General features: G+C 33.1%; 2 protein-coding genes across 2 annotated transcripts; one reads left to right on the forward strand and one right to left on the reverse strand.

Annotated features, from left to right (window-relative positions):
* The first annotated feature begins 6,760 nt into the window (after positions 1–6,760).
* On the forward strand, positions 6,761–7,776 carry LOC120113412 (expansin-like B1). The gene is made up of 3 exons (XM_039134589.1): positions 6,761–6,926; positions 7,040–7,461; positions 7,552–7,776. Exons 1-3 carry the CDS (start codon positions 6,791–6,793, stop codon positions 7,750–7,752), a joined length of 759 nt encoding a protein of 252 aa, XP_038990520.1. The 5' UTR covers positions 6,761–6,790; the 3' UTR covers positions 7,753–7,776.
* Positions 7,777–10,665: 2,889 nt separating this feature from the next.
* LOC120113413 (COP9 signalosome complex subunit 8-like) lies at positions 10,666–12,817 on the reverse strand. The gene is made up of 5 exons (XM_039134590.1): positions 12,694–12,817; positions 12,493–12,572; positions 12,140–12,321; positions 11,800–11,907; positions 10,666–10,930 (listed from the first exon to the last, which is right to left on the reverse strand). The coding sequence occupies exons 1-5, from the start codon at positions 12,775–12,777 to the stop codon at positions 10,791–10,793; spliced, it is 594 nt and encodes a 197-aa protein (XP_038990521.1). The 5' UTR covers positions 12,778–12,817; the 3' UTR covers positions 10,666–10,790.
* Between the last annotated feature and the right edge of the window lie 953 nt (positions 12,818–13,770).

Consider the following 13,770-nt stretch of genomic DNA (forward strand, 5'->3'; position numbering starts at 1 on the left):
ATGTTGATTATCGAGATTAAGAGCACATGCATAAAGTTTTTTTGAAAAATGTTATGCATTAAAACTTTATAATATTTTTTAAAAAAATATGCATAATCATTAAGAAAAATTTAAGGTCAAAATTTTGCAAAACCAAAGTTCTTGAAAAATCGATATCAATTGTTAAAGAGATATCAATTACATTTTAAAAAAAATTTGACCAAAAATTAATATAATGAACTAGAGTTTATAAAACATTACAAAAAATTATTATGTTCATCATACAATATTTTTCAACATACATGAGATAAAACATAATCATTTAGAATTAAAAACCTCATGCATGCATAAACTAAATGAGCAACCAAATAAAATAAAAACATTAAGTTTAGAGGTTACCCATTCCTTTTTCATGTGTGGCTAGAGCATCTTGAATATCATCATCTTCATCACCATTGCTCCCACACAACTACAAGAGACATTTAAGTAGATTTGGGTATCCAAATTGCTTTGGATCCTTGAACATTAGTTTCAATGCCTCTTGTTCCTTATGGAACCCATACTTGTCTAATTTTAAATTGTTTTCCTATGACCATGATAATGACAATGTGAACATATTGTCATTATTGAACTAGATGAATTATTTAAAATGATCTCTTTTTCTTTTGTTAAACATTCAAGCTTAACTTTCAAATCGAAATTTTCTTTTTCAATACTTTCAAATTTCATTTTTGAAAGCTCTAAATCCTTCTTCAAGATTTCATTTTGATTTTCAAAATTCATTTTCGTTTCTAGAAGAAGTTTGTTTAATTTGACAATTTCTTTTTCAAAGTTTTCAGATTTTATTTTTGAAAGTTCTAACTCTTTTCTCAACATTTCATTTTGATTTTCCAAGTCTGTTTTAGCTTTCAAAAGAAGATCATTTTTAGCAATAAATTTAGAAATCAATTTATTATATTTAGAGTTCATGGTCTCACACTCCGAAAATAATTCATTATAAGCATCTTGTAACTCATTAAAAGATTTTGAATTTAATTTATTTGAGTTAGAAGATACATTTGGCTCTGTGAGAGCTAATAGAGACATCACCTTTATTGGTTCTTCTTCTTCCTTGTCTCCATAGATCTCCTTAAGCTTATCCCACATCTCCTTGGCACTTGAACAAGAAGAAACTCTTTTATATACATTAGGATCAATTGCACAATATAACATGTGCATAGCCTTTGTGTTTTGTTGAGCTTTCTTCCGTTCTTGATCACTCCACTTCTTTGCCTTCTTCGTAGGAGAAGAATATCCTTTCTCGATCATCATCCAAGCTTCCATATCAAATGCTTGAATAAATATCATCATGAACTTCTTCCAACGACGATAATTTGTTCCATTTAAGTGAGGAGGCATGTCAATTGGTCTGGATTCTTCCATGGAGAATGAATCGGAAGTGGACGCCATCTTTATCAATTTAACTCTTCCCGGATCTACTCAAGAGGCGGTTAAACCTTCAAATGAGTCAAGCTCTGATACCAATTGTTGAGTTAATCGATCGATGGAAATGGCCAAGAGGGGGTGAATTGGCAATAAAAAATTTTGGTGGAAGCTTTTGCAGAAAATTGAAAATATTTGCACAGCGATTTAGAGTGGTTCGACTTTCTCAACCAAAGTCTACGTCCACTACCTTAGCTATCCACACTAAAGATTTTCCAACAAATTCACTAATTTGTTCTTTCTTTTAAGGACAAAGAGTAACCTTACAACTCCCTCAAGAATTATACCCCAAATTATTGAGCACACTCTTTTTCAAAGAGAAATACACAAATTTGCAAAGTTGCAAGGAAAACCTCACAAGGTAGATTGTTTGCACAATTCTAGAACAAAGAAAGAATACTCAAGGATAAATACAATAGAGCACAAATGATGTTCTTGAAAGCACAATGAATATTGAATGAAAAATAGGCTTGAAGTGCTCAAACAATGAGTTTGATGCTTTCTCTTTAATTCTCTCTCAACTCTTGATGATTGTTGTTTCTTGTTGTTGATCAATGGCTTCTAAGTTTGTTTAAATACTCCTTCAATTGATTCTGAACGTTGGGGATGATTAGTGGAGTCAATGGAGCTGTTTTAGTGTGAAATCAATTAATAAAATAGCTTGGAGCGTGGGGGGAATCGGTACCCCCTCATAGGGAATCGATTCCCTAAGTGTAAAATTCAAATATTTTGAACGTTGATCAGGGGGAATCGGTACCCCCTGGGGGGGAATCGGTTCCCTCCGAGCATTTTGTTTTTCTCGGAGCCAAACCATTCAGGGGAATCGGTTCCCTTTGGACATTCTGGAATTTTTGGCTTTGAAACGGTTCGAAATACTTTGTAAAATTGTTTTGAAATTATTTTAAGATTAAAACTTAATTTTACACTTGAGTAAGGATTAAAAATGACATTTGAAAGATTTGGAGTAATATTTTGATATTCGAATAATTATATCGAATATAATTAGAAAATATTTTGGAAAATCTTAAAAATCATTTATCTTAATTTGTTATATCAAAATATCAAAATGTTTTCAACAACCTATGTGATCCTTCGGGATATTTATGTGTGGTCCTTTGGGACAAATTCTACGTGGTCATTCGGGACAAATTCTACGTGGCACTTCGGTGCAAATTATATGAGCTGTGGTGACAACAATTGTGCACAACCTCAGTGTACTCAGATATCATGAATTCTCAGTGTTATACATTGGGATAAAAGAATAAGGATGCAAGTTGAATAAAGAGTGATTTAATGTAAGTGTAGAAACCATATTTAATTCAAGTATGAAAAGCTTTATATAGATCAATGAAAAATGTTTTTGAAATGTTTTTCTTTTATATACTACTTATTGTCTCACTAAGTCAAAGACTTAGCGTGTGGATTGTTTCACACGTAGGTTCAAAGAGATCAGAAAAGTGAAGATTAAGAGAGGACAACATAAGCAGTGAAGATCAGATCATAATCATTTGAAAAGTAAGTTTATAAGTTTTGTACATTTTGTTGGCATGCATCATTGGTTTAAATGGAAATGCTCTTATCAATTTTTGTAAATGTAAATTTTATGGTATTTATGTAAATGATGAATTATATATTTTCAGTTGAATTGGAAAGTTGTACTCTTTATCTTTTATCAAAATGTTCTACTATTCAAAAGAAAATTTTATTGTCAACTATTTGTTAAAGGTCAAAGATTTGAAAAGTCAATGTGACACCTCTAATTTGTATTCGGGTCGGATACGGGTTGGGGTGTTACATGTAGAATGTCCCATGCCTGTTAGGAATAACATAAATGTGGAGTCCTATGAAGGCATATATAAGTTACTGTGGATTTTATTATGGTTAAGAGGTAGATAAAGTTGATACACTTTTTGTCTTCTATCATGTTCCTTGAGGCCCTGGTCAAAGAGGCAATTATCGCAATGGTTTTTCAAGGATTTTAGGCCTAGTAACGAAAACATGCTAGACGATGATATTAATAGAAGGTCAGAAGACTCACTCGATGATGATTTTAGCGCGATTGAGATGTGTGGTATAGATATTTTCGGAGTAGAGAACAATTCAAGGACGACTGAGTGTTGGACTAAGTAGTCAGGCTAGACTGTTCTAGAGGATGTCTTTGGGCTCTCTTCCATTCCTTCGAGTTCTTGGGGCATCTTAAAACTAGTTTCATTCTTAAATCAGTATATGCTTCCCTATAGAGGGTTTTTAATGCTTAATCGAGAATTATCTTCACATGTTATATAGAGGTCAATGATAAGTTTTTTCAACCATAGCGGAGGTGTATCAATCTAATTGTGCCCATGAAAGTGTTATAGTGCATTGTTGTACGAGGTATCTTCGCATTATTAGCCAATGAAGAGGAAATTTAACACCTTTAGAGAAGTTCAGTCAACAGGTGGAGGCTTCTTTATTATTAGTAGAAACAATGGGGAGGTCTCTATCCCCTTATTATTTTAAAGGCATCTTTATACTCGTTGAGCAGAGGTATCCCAACACTCTTTGGAGAATTCATAAAGTTGTTATAGCTAGAGTGTGAGGTGAATTCACCCAGAATTAAGAGTTGTGTAGAGGCATCTCGATACTTTTGGATGGAGCTTCTAAATGTTTTATAGTGTGGTAATGGAGTGTTCCAATTGTCAGAATAGTGTCATCTTAACTCTTTTGGCTGACATTTAGCATGAAAAAGAGAGAGAAATATAGTAGTTTTATCATTTTTCACCGATAGAGAAGGAAACTCGACGCCCTTAGAAGGATCCAATTATCGAGCAAAGTATTCTTTGTTGGGGTAGATACAATTGGGTAGTTTTTGTCTCCCTTGTTGTGGAAAAGGCATCTCTACACTCATAGTCACAACAGATAAATTCATGTCACTGAGTGGAGGCATCTCAACACTCTGTGGAGGATATGAAAAGTTGTGATAACAATAATGTATGGCAACTCCCTCTTGGCATGAGTATTGTAGATGTATCTTAGTGCTTTCAAGTAGTGGCTTCTTGATCCGGTTAGATTGGGAAACTTAGCCCACGATAATGCACAACAAGTATAGCAGAGGCATCTTCATGCTTTGAGAATTTTTTTTTGATATAATTGGGGCATCTCTACCTAGGTAGAAACTTAGAGTTGAAATATTTCTAGTTAAGGAAAATGATGTCTTGATGCTCGTTAAAGCACAATAGAATCACTCCTATTGCTATAGTTGAGGTTTTCCATCCCCGTGTGTAGTTTTCATAAGTCGTAAGTTTAGGGTGAAGGCATATCGATTCCTAACGAAGGTAACTCGAAAATGTATGGGGTACACACATCTTATTTCCCTTGGATAACAGAAACATCTTAACTTGTTTGGTCGATTAATGCAAAGACAACTTAACATACTTGACCAAAGAGAAGGCATCTTGTTGGGATATTCGCAATAAAGCTCAATCGATCAACCGAATATATGCCAAGAGGGGGTGAATTGGCTTTTTGAGTTTAGAGAGTATGGAGTAAAAAAGGATAAAAAATTTGCACAATGATTTATAGTGGTTCGACTTCTCAACCAAGTCTACATCCACTACCTTAGCTCCTCACTAAGGATTTTCTAACAAATTCATTAATTTGTTCTTCCTTTTTACAGGATTAAGAGATAACATTTACAACTCACTAGCTTTTCAAAGGCTTAGCTAGAACCAATCCCCTTTACAAAGGTAAAGAAATGTAAACAAGAAAAACCTCTCTAAAGGAAGGTGTTTACAAAGATTTAAGCTCACAACAACAAAACCTAAGGATATACAATTAAGCTCAAAACACAAATATTTACAAAAGAAAGAAAATTAAATATTGAAAAACTTTTCTCTTGTGTATGAATGCTTGGATAGGTGTTGGTAACCTTCTTCAAGTGTCCTCAACTTGTTTTTATATGTTGGAATGAATTTGTTGTCGTTTCTAGGCGTTTGGGGATGTTTTGGAGCCGTTGTAGATTAATTCTCTGCAAAATAAAACTGCCTAGTAAAGGGAGTATCGGTATTTCCTTTGTTATATTCAAATAAACTAGCCGTTAAAGACCGTTGGGCTTGACCAGTATCGATACTATGCTCATGGTATCGATACCACTTTGTAAAGTAGTATCGGTACCCCTTAAGTATCATACCTATTTTGCATTCTGGAATTTGAGCATTTTGAAAACACTGGTAGTATCGATGCTACCTAGAGAGTATCGATATCTCTCTTACCTTTGGTATCAGTACCACATGAATAGTATCAGTATTGTTCATATAGTATCGATACTATAAGAACAGTATCGGTACTACGTACCCAGAAAAACAGTTTTGTGCTCAAATTCTAGTTTTATGAACTTTGATTTATTTTTGAAAACTTTGAACAAATTCAATCAAGTCCAAAAATGTTTTGTCTTGATTTGTTATATCAAAACATTATAAAACATGGTTCAACACATTTGCACTATGACAACACAATGAAGACGTCTCAATACCATGACAACATAACAGAGGTTTTAAGACATCTTGTCCTAGTACTATAAGAGTTTGTAAAGTTTTAGTTTTCAAACAAAGAACTCTAATTTTCGTATGTACTAGAAGTTTTTGAGTCCTACATGGTACGTTCGAAGGAAGTTTTCTCTTAGTTTTGTTTGAGAAGTAGCTAAGCCTTGGTCTAATAAGCTTTGTTTTAAGTCTAAGGAAGAGACGTGGATCTAACAAGTAGGTCTGTCTAAATTGGTTCCTAGTAGACAACTCACGTTTGTACCGACCATACGACAACTATTATAGTTACATGTGTGGCTTACTGAATTTATTTTCCAGAGGAACGGTTGGGAAGCTTTTCTTATCGCTTTATGAGATTATGTACTTCACCTTAACCAATTCAGCTAAAATATTGTGGGTTTAAAGATTGTATTCTACGTCCGGTTATACCAGCTGAAAATGTGGGATTCTTTTATTTCATCTTTCTGTTGATTTTCTTTTCATTGAATTGTTGAAAAAGGAGGAACCGAGGACGAAGAATACCAAAAACATCTTCTTCACTGTTATTCCTTAATGGTTGAAAACCAATTATAGCATAAACAAATAATATAATATATCAATTTGTCAAAACAATTCACATCATTCATCTTAATCCTACCCCCCATTAAACCCTTTAATTAGTGGAAGAAAAAAGGTATAATAATTTGCTCAACAGCAGCCTCTTCCCTTCCACTATAAATATGGGACTCGAGTTCTCAGCTTCTCATCTCAGTTCTTCATTCAATCTCTTATCTTTTCTTTGTTCCATTATTGCTTTTGAAGCTGAAAACATGGGCTACTCATTTAAGTTCCACTGTTGCATTGTGTCGATCATGGTGCTATTTTCTACACTCTGTTACTCTCAGGACGATTTCGTTAAGTCCAGAGCAACTTACTATGGCAGCCCTGACTGTTTAGGGACTCCAAGTACGTACATTGCTCCTATATAATCCATGCATTTTTATTTATTTAATTCGTCGTGTTTATGGATTCTTCGTTAGATGTCCGACATGTTTGGCTCAAACTGTGATGAATTTCAGGAGGAGCTTGCGGGTATGGAGAATATGGAAGGACCGTGAATGATGCGAATGTGGCTGGGGTTTCGTACAGGCTCTACAAAAATGGAGCTGGCTGTGGTGCTTGCTATCAGGTTAGGTGCACAAACCCTCAACTCTGCACAGATAATGGGGTGAACATAGTGGTGACCGACTATGGAGAAGGAGACAACACCGATTTTATCCTCAGCCCCCGCGCTTACGGTAGAATGGCACAGTCGGACAAAGCGGGCGAGCTGTACGCTTATGGAGTAGTTGAAGTCGAATACAAGAGAATCCCCTGCCGCTACGGTGGTTACAAGCTGCAGTTCAAGGTTCATGAACATAGCAAGTACTCCAATTACTTGGCCATTGTGATCTTGTACCAAGCCGGCAGAACCGAGATCCTTGCGGCACAAGTTTGGCAGGTAATTAAAATGCTGTAATGAATTCAGTAACTTTGAAACATTAGTATTTGTCGTGACGACACTGATGCGTATGACAATCGATCGGCGCAGGCGGATTGTAATGAGTGGATAGAAATGAGGAGGGCGTATGGGGCGGTTTTCGACACGACGAGTCCGCCATCATCGGGATATGTCAGTTTTAGGTTCCAAGTGAGTGGCAGCGCCGGGGTGTATTGGGTGGAGGCAGCAAATGCGCTCCCCAGTAACTGGGAAGCTGGAGTTGCTTATGAATCCGATGTTCAGCTTGAATGAAGCACCGGAATTGTATTTTGAGAAAAAACAGTCTTTTAAAAGATAATTAGTTTCCTCAATTATGGTTGCTTACTTAATATTATGTCGTTAGTAGGAGTTTATAAGTCAGCAAAGTGCTCAAGCTTTGCCTTGCACTTAATACACAAATTCATGGGCATATGTACTTTTGCTCGATGTTTGTGTGTCAATCAATAAAAGTTGCACTGTGGAGATATTTTCCTTAAAAGTATTTCTTTTATTAGTTTGTGAAGTGTTTACAAGTTAGTATATGTTCGAAATATTCTTAATTATTTTAAAATGAATTCTTATAAATGTCGTGTTCGAATTCAAAACTTTTATAGACAATAATCATCAATTTAATTATTAAAATCACTTGGTTCGTATCTTAAAATATGAAAATGGGCATCTTTTAGCAATAAATCTTTAACTAATACTACTCTAAAAGAACTCAAACCTTTACGACATAATAATAAAGAAGAGACGAGTGCTAAGAAGGATTCATTCTGACAACAACAAAAATCAAGACGTTTTGAATTTCGAATCCAAATCTGCAAAAAGTAGGTAAGTAAATTTTCCTGGATGCTGGTGGGTCGTAATTTTCTGATGGGATAAACAATCGACGATCGGATAAAAGCGCAAGAACCAGAAGTAGTAACATAAGGATGAGGCTTGGCCGGATGACAGTGGAACCGAACAGGTAGGAAGCTGATAAACAAAGGGATGGGTGGAGGAAGTTGTATATTTTCAAATTTTTAAGCTGTCAAATTTATTTACAAAATAAAATATCTTTTAAAAATAGGAGGTTTTCATCAATATTTTTGTTGGGTGCGATCAAATCATTTAAAGGATTTCTTTTATTTTAATACAAATTTAAAATAAATTGAAATGGGGTGTGGGTCTCGACATCTTTTTGAAGCGAGGTAGGCCTAAAACCTTAGTAGGTTAATAACTAGGGTTAATTCTTATGACTAATTTTCCCCGAAATTCAAGTTATGAAAATCGGCGAGCTTAGTTGGACATGGTTATCGGAAGGGCATCATCGTGTGAGTGGTTGGTGGCTTGGTGCATCTAATAATAGAGGTGAGCAAAACTTCACTCGACTCGAAAAAATTATTTTTTTTATTCGAATTGAATTCGAGTTGTAATTTCATACACTCGACTAGACTCGAAAAAATTTTAAGTTCAAATTGAGTTGTAAAATACAACTCGAATAACTCGTAATTTTTTAATAATTAATAGATTGATTTTCAAGTATGAGTCCAGTCCCTCGACTTTGTATGATATATGTAAATTACATATGAAAAATATAAAAAAAAATAAGTATGTATATGGTTATAAAATAACATTTAAATTGGAATAAAATAATGTCATAATATTGTAAATATTTACAATTAAATTTAAATATAAACTCGAAAATTTGACTCGACTCGACTAAAAAAATTTCAAGTCATCACCGAGTTCTAAAATAAGACTTACCAACTCAAATAATTCGAATTTGTTTTACTCGACTTGATTGAACGCTCACCTCTACCTACTACTCATTAACTTTTCTCCCTATTATGGGTAAGGTATCAACTCGGAGTGGTGTAACACTCCTTGTGCTCGGTTATTGTCTTTGTCATGTCGGGCCAAACTCCACAATCACTTGTGACTAAGTAATAGAAAAACACGAATCAAGTGACATCGGTGGTAAGATCTCGAGTTCGAGCACCATGAATATCAAAGGTATGAACATTCAAAGTCAAATGATTGAAAATTATCTTTAAACAATATTATTATATACTTACCTCGTATTAATAAAAAAATTAAAATTTATATATAAAAAATAATTTTAATCTACGAATTTAGAGATCGAGTTCAGTTATGTAATTTATGAGAAAAAAATGTTAGCACCTTACGATATCTATTAATAAAAGCAATATCATTTAATCACATGTTATCCTTGAATTTAAAATAATAAATAAAAAATCTATATTAAAAAAATAATTCCTAACAAATAATAATTTTTTAGGAATAAGACGATACATCTTCAAGATTAAAAATCATGATGGTAACCTGATAGTGATCCTTATAGAAATTTCAGATGGTTTCATTTCATTTGTGAATATGATAATGTTACTAATTAAAATTATCGAAGATAATAACAATAGTCTAACAATGACTTTTATAATCATTATCGTAACGGAGCATTATCTAGTTTTAAATTTAGCTCAAGATTATAAATTTATCAAGTTTTATTAAATATACCAATAATAAACTGTTATCTTATTATCATTTTTTTATAATTATATGATAAATACAAGATAATATACGTTTAAAGATTCTCAATTATTTGATAATAAATATTCATACCTTGTAGTTGACAATAAATATTTATACCCTACATACACGGTATTCAAACTTAAAACCTCAAGGGATAACAACAATCCACAAACGATAAGGAATATTTTTAGTGCTATGCAATAGGATTTCTTAATGCTGATGCTTTCATTAGGCCCTGGATCATGTTCTGTAGGTAAACTGTAAATCAATTCTTATATTTTAATTTTATCAATTTTCAAGTACTTTCCAATTTTTGAAATTTAAATTCTAACCACACGATGAAAAACAATAGAACTAAATTATCATTACATAAACCGATCAAATGACTGAATTATTGGAACTGATCTTGGACACAGTAACCAACTCTACATCTTAAAATGGTACACGGACTCCTAATAGAATTTAACTTAATAAATTTAAAGATTATTTTCTTAAATATTGAAAATATAAGGATTAATTACGCACAATAAACAGACAATAATTTGACCTTTCTTAATTATAATTCCTTGCGAGTTTGTAAGACATCAAGTGCTCAAACATTTGCTGCATGATTATTCACTGAAACTGTTCAAAACATAAAAAACAAAAAGTAAGGCATCAAATATGTATGAAGTTATAAGAAGCTCCCGAAATTCTCATAAAGATTAGAAGCATAAACTTGCTTAAAGAATTCAAATTCAACAAAACAGTCGAAACTCGGAGGTCATAAGTATGATTTAATGTTCAAGGTGGAAGACGTATTCTGTCAGTCGCTGCAATTTGCCAGGGTCTAATTTCTGCCCTTTCACGACAGCTTGTTTCGTCACAGTTAGCATTCGAGAAGTAGGATCGACTGCCCATCCTTGCCGGAGTACATCTGCATGTGACAACCAGAATCAGCTCAAACAATCCTCATAAGAGTCTATTGGATGCTCGGAAAACCTAGTAAGCATTAAGTAAACAACTCCAACGGAAGCTAAAACAACCCTCAAAATAGTCTATCGGAGGCTCGGAGAAACCTTGCAGAGTTTATAATCCTCTTTTTTAGAAAAAAATCTATGGCCTACTAATCACATAAACCATAACACCGTAATTTCCGACCTGGCTAACCATCTTGAGTGTGTGGAAAGTTAATAGTACTTAAACTATCAGCATAACTGGACTTGAATGGAAATCCAAATGATTATCACTTTCCTAGCCTAGATTAACCCTGTAAACAGCACAAGTTATTGCTTTTCAATGGCTTTTAAAGCCATCAATCTTTTTTTTCATAAAACGAAGAGGGGGGCTGAAAAAGATAGCTCTCCTTTGCCACAATGTTTGAGAGTCTCAAGCATTTGCACGTTTCGGGAGCATTTGAAAGGCAAAAGTTTCAAGGCCTAAAGATGTCGATTTCTAATAAATCCATAAGGAGCAGATGCTTTTGACATTGTCGTCACCGATTTATTATATAAACCAGACATGTCCCCAGCCTGTACTAAGGCAGTCTCTTTCTACTACCTATTTTTCTTTCAGATTTTTAGTGTTTAGTGGGGCTGCTGGGATTCCAGCCAAGGTCTCCATAGGCCAAAACGTGGAATTCTAAGCCTAAATTACATCCATAAGTCGTCCTCTCAGATAATATATGTTTCTCTTTACACTACAAGGATACTTGGCTAATAAAAGAAGCTTAAGCAAAACATCTAAAAATTAGTAAAATAGTAGAAACTTTATATCATAAACATGATAAAAAATGTGCATACTTACAATTTGTGGCATCTTCCTCACTCATTCCAAGAAACTGAGCCGCATCTTGGATGCTTATAGTTGAATAAGCAGATTGCAGCAGCTCAAACATCCTCTTAGTGTATAGCTCTACAAAAAAGACATAAAATAATTCCCTCAAATACTACATTACCTAAATCTTTATTCTACGATATGAAGTTGCAAGATTTTACATGATTTCGTTACTATTTTATGCCATAACATCTGAATTAACGAATATGGATTTCCTTCAAAATCACTTACTTCAGGGTTCGGTTCATCTTTCACACACACACACAATTACTTAAATTACTGTGAAAACTATGATTAGAGAAAGCTTTGCCTGAGAAAGCAGCAACAAGAACTTGTGTTTGTTGAGTCCAATCGAAGCCGCGAATAGCCTCGTAGACACCGGCATAGTCCCTTGTCCACAGCTTTTGACCTATTTTCCAGGCCGCAACCAACTCCGGTTGGCTCTCCTTGATTGTAGCAGGTATTGATTTCCAAAGAAACCTCGCACTATTACTGCAAAACCATCCACATCCAAGTATCAAAAAACCTACACAAGTCTATGTATTATTGAAATCCAACAAAAACACAAACTAAAATTTTGAAAAAGAAACTAAAATCACATATTCCCAAAAATATAAATTAAGTAATCAAACACAGAAAGAAAGAAAAATAAAAGAAGTTTACACATCATCAACATAGATGTGACCCAAAAGATGAACTGCAAAAGGCCATTCGTCTCGAAAAGGAACGCCCTCCGCTGCTACCTGGTTTTATCATTAGTGTTTTTTTTTCCAACATAAAGCAAAGCTTGTATTTCAGAAATTCGATTTAAGGCTTGTATCATAGGATTTGGGGATTTTAAAAGGAAATTAAAGAAAATGGAACCTGAAGCATGAGAGCGTCGCATATATCGGCGACCTTATCGAAGGATTTGGAGGCCAGGGCTTCGTTGAGAACACTAAAATCCATATCTGCTTCTTCGCTGCTAAATTATCTTGCTTACAAATACCATTTTTCTTTTCTGTTCTGTATATATATATATATATAGAAGATCGCGATCTCATGATTTAGTTGGAAACCTGTTGGGCCTTTAAACTCAAATGTGTATCGGTAAGATCTTTACAATTTGTATACAACAACGGCCCATTTCTTTTGTTATATCTCCGGTTTTAATCTTTTGTATTTTTATTTGATCTATTAATTTCTATTTCTATTACTATTACTATTAATTTCTGTTTTAATTTAAAAAATTATTAATCAGCTTCACTAGAATTCTATTTTTAAAATATGACATTAAACTTATCTCATTTAATGTTAAACTATATTTATCATCGCTTAATTATTTACAATTTTAATATGATAAGTGATTTAGAAATTTTTCATTTAGATCATTTAATTATTTAAATAATATCAATCAAGCTATTTATAGTTAATATTTAACGGTAGATCTGACACAACATTTTAAAAAATTAATAAAATTATACATGCAGTCCTCATTACTTATACATTCTATCAATTCATTAAATTAAATTAAAAATAAGACCAAATTAATAGTAGAAAATTATAAATATATAATTTTTTTAACTATCACATCAACTATTCTATCAAATGTTAACTCTAATTTATAAATAATTTGATTAACATCACTTAAATAATATTATTAAAATATTAATAAGTCAATAATTATATTAAAATCTTTTTATAGTTAAGTATCATCCATATAATTTATCCGTCATTTAAAAGTTATGATTATTGAAAGAGTAGTTTGTCATTTCAGAGAAATTTGTAGCTCAATCTCGTAAAGGGAAATTTTTTTGTTTGAATTCCACGTCAACCTACTAACATATTTTCTACTGTATTAGTAATTTTACTAAAAAATAAAATTAATAATAACAAAATTAAAGCATCAAAAATATATTTTCAAATCTAGTAAACCAAAAGTCGCCAAAAATAAGTTTCTAT

The sequence above is a fragment of the Hibiscus syriacus genome, unplaced genomic scaffold, assembly GCF_006381635.1.
Source record: "Hibiscus syriacus cultivar Baekdansim isolate YM2019G1 unplaced genomic scaffold, ASM638163v2 tig00110206_pilon, whole genome shotgun sequence".
Taxonomy (NCBI): Eukaryota; Viridiplantae; Streptophyta; class Magnoliopsida; order Malvales; family Malvaceae; genus Hibiscus; species Hibiscus syriacus.

Coding starts and splice junctions, on each gene's coding strand:
- LOC120113412 (XM_039134589.1), top strand. CDS start 6,791: ATGGGCTACTCATTTAAGTTCCACTGTTGCATTGTGTCGATCATGGTG. Junction 6,927..7,039: donor TGACTGTTTAGGGACTCCAA/GTACGTACATTG, acceptor GATGAATTTCAG/GAGGAGCTTGCGGGTATGGA. Junction 7,462..7,551: donor TTGCGGCACAAGTTTGGCAG/GTAATTAAAATG, acceptor CGATCGGCGCAG/GCGGATTGTAATGAGTGGAT.
- LOC120113413 (XM_039134590.1), bottom strand. CDS start 12,777: ATGGATTTTAGTGTTCTCAACGAAGCCCTGGCCTCCAAATCCTTCGAT. Junction 12,573..12,693: donor GCGACGCTCTCATGCTTCAG/GTTCCATTTTCT, acceptor TGATAAAACCAG/GTAGCAGCGGAGGGCGTTCC. Junction 10,931..11,799: donor TGAGGAAGATGCCACAAATT/GTAAGTATGCAC, acceptor TGTCACATGCAG/ATGTACTCCGGCAAGGATGG.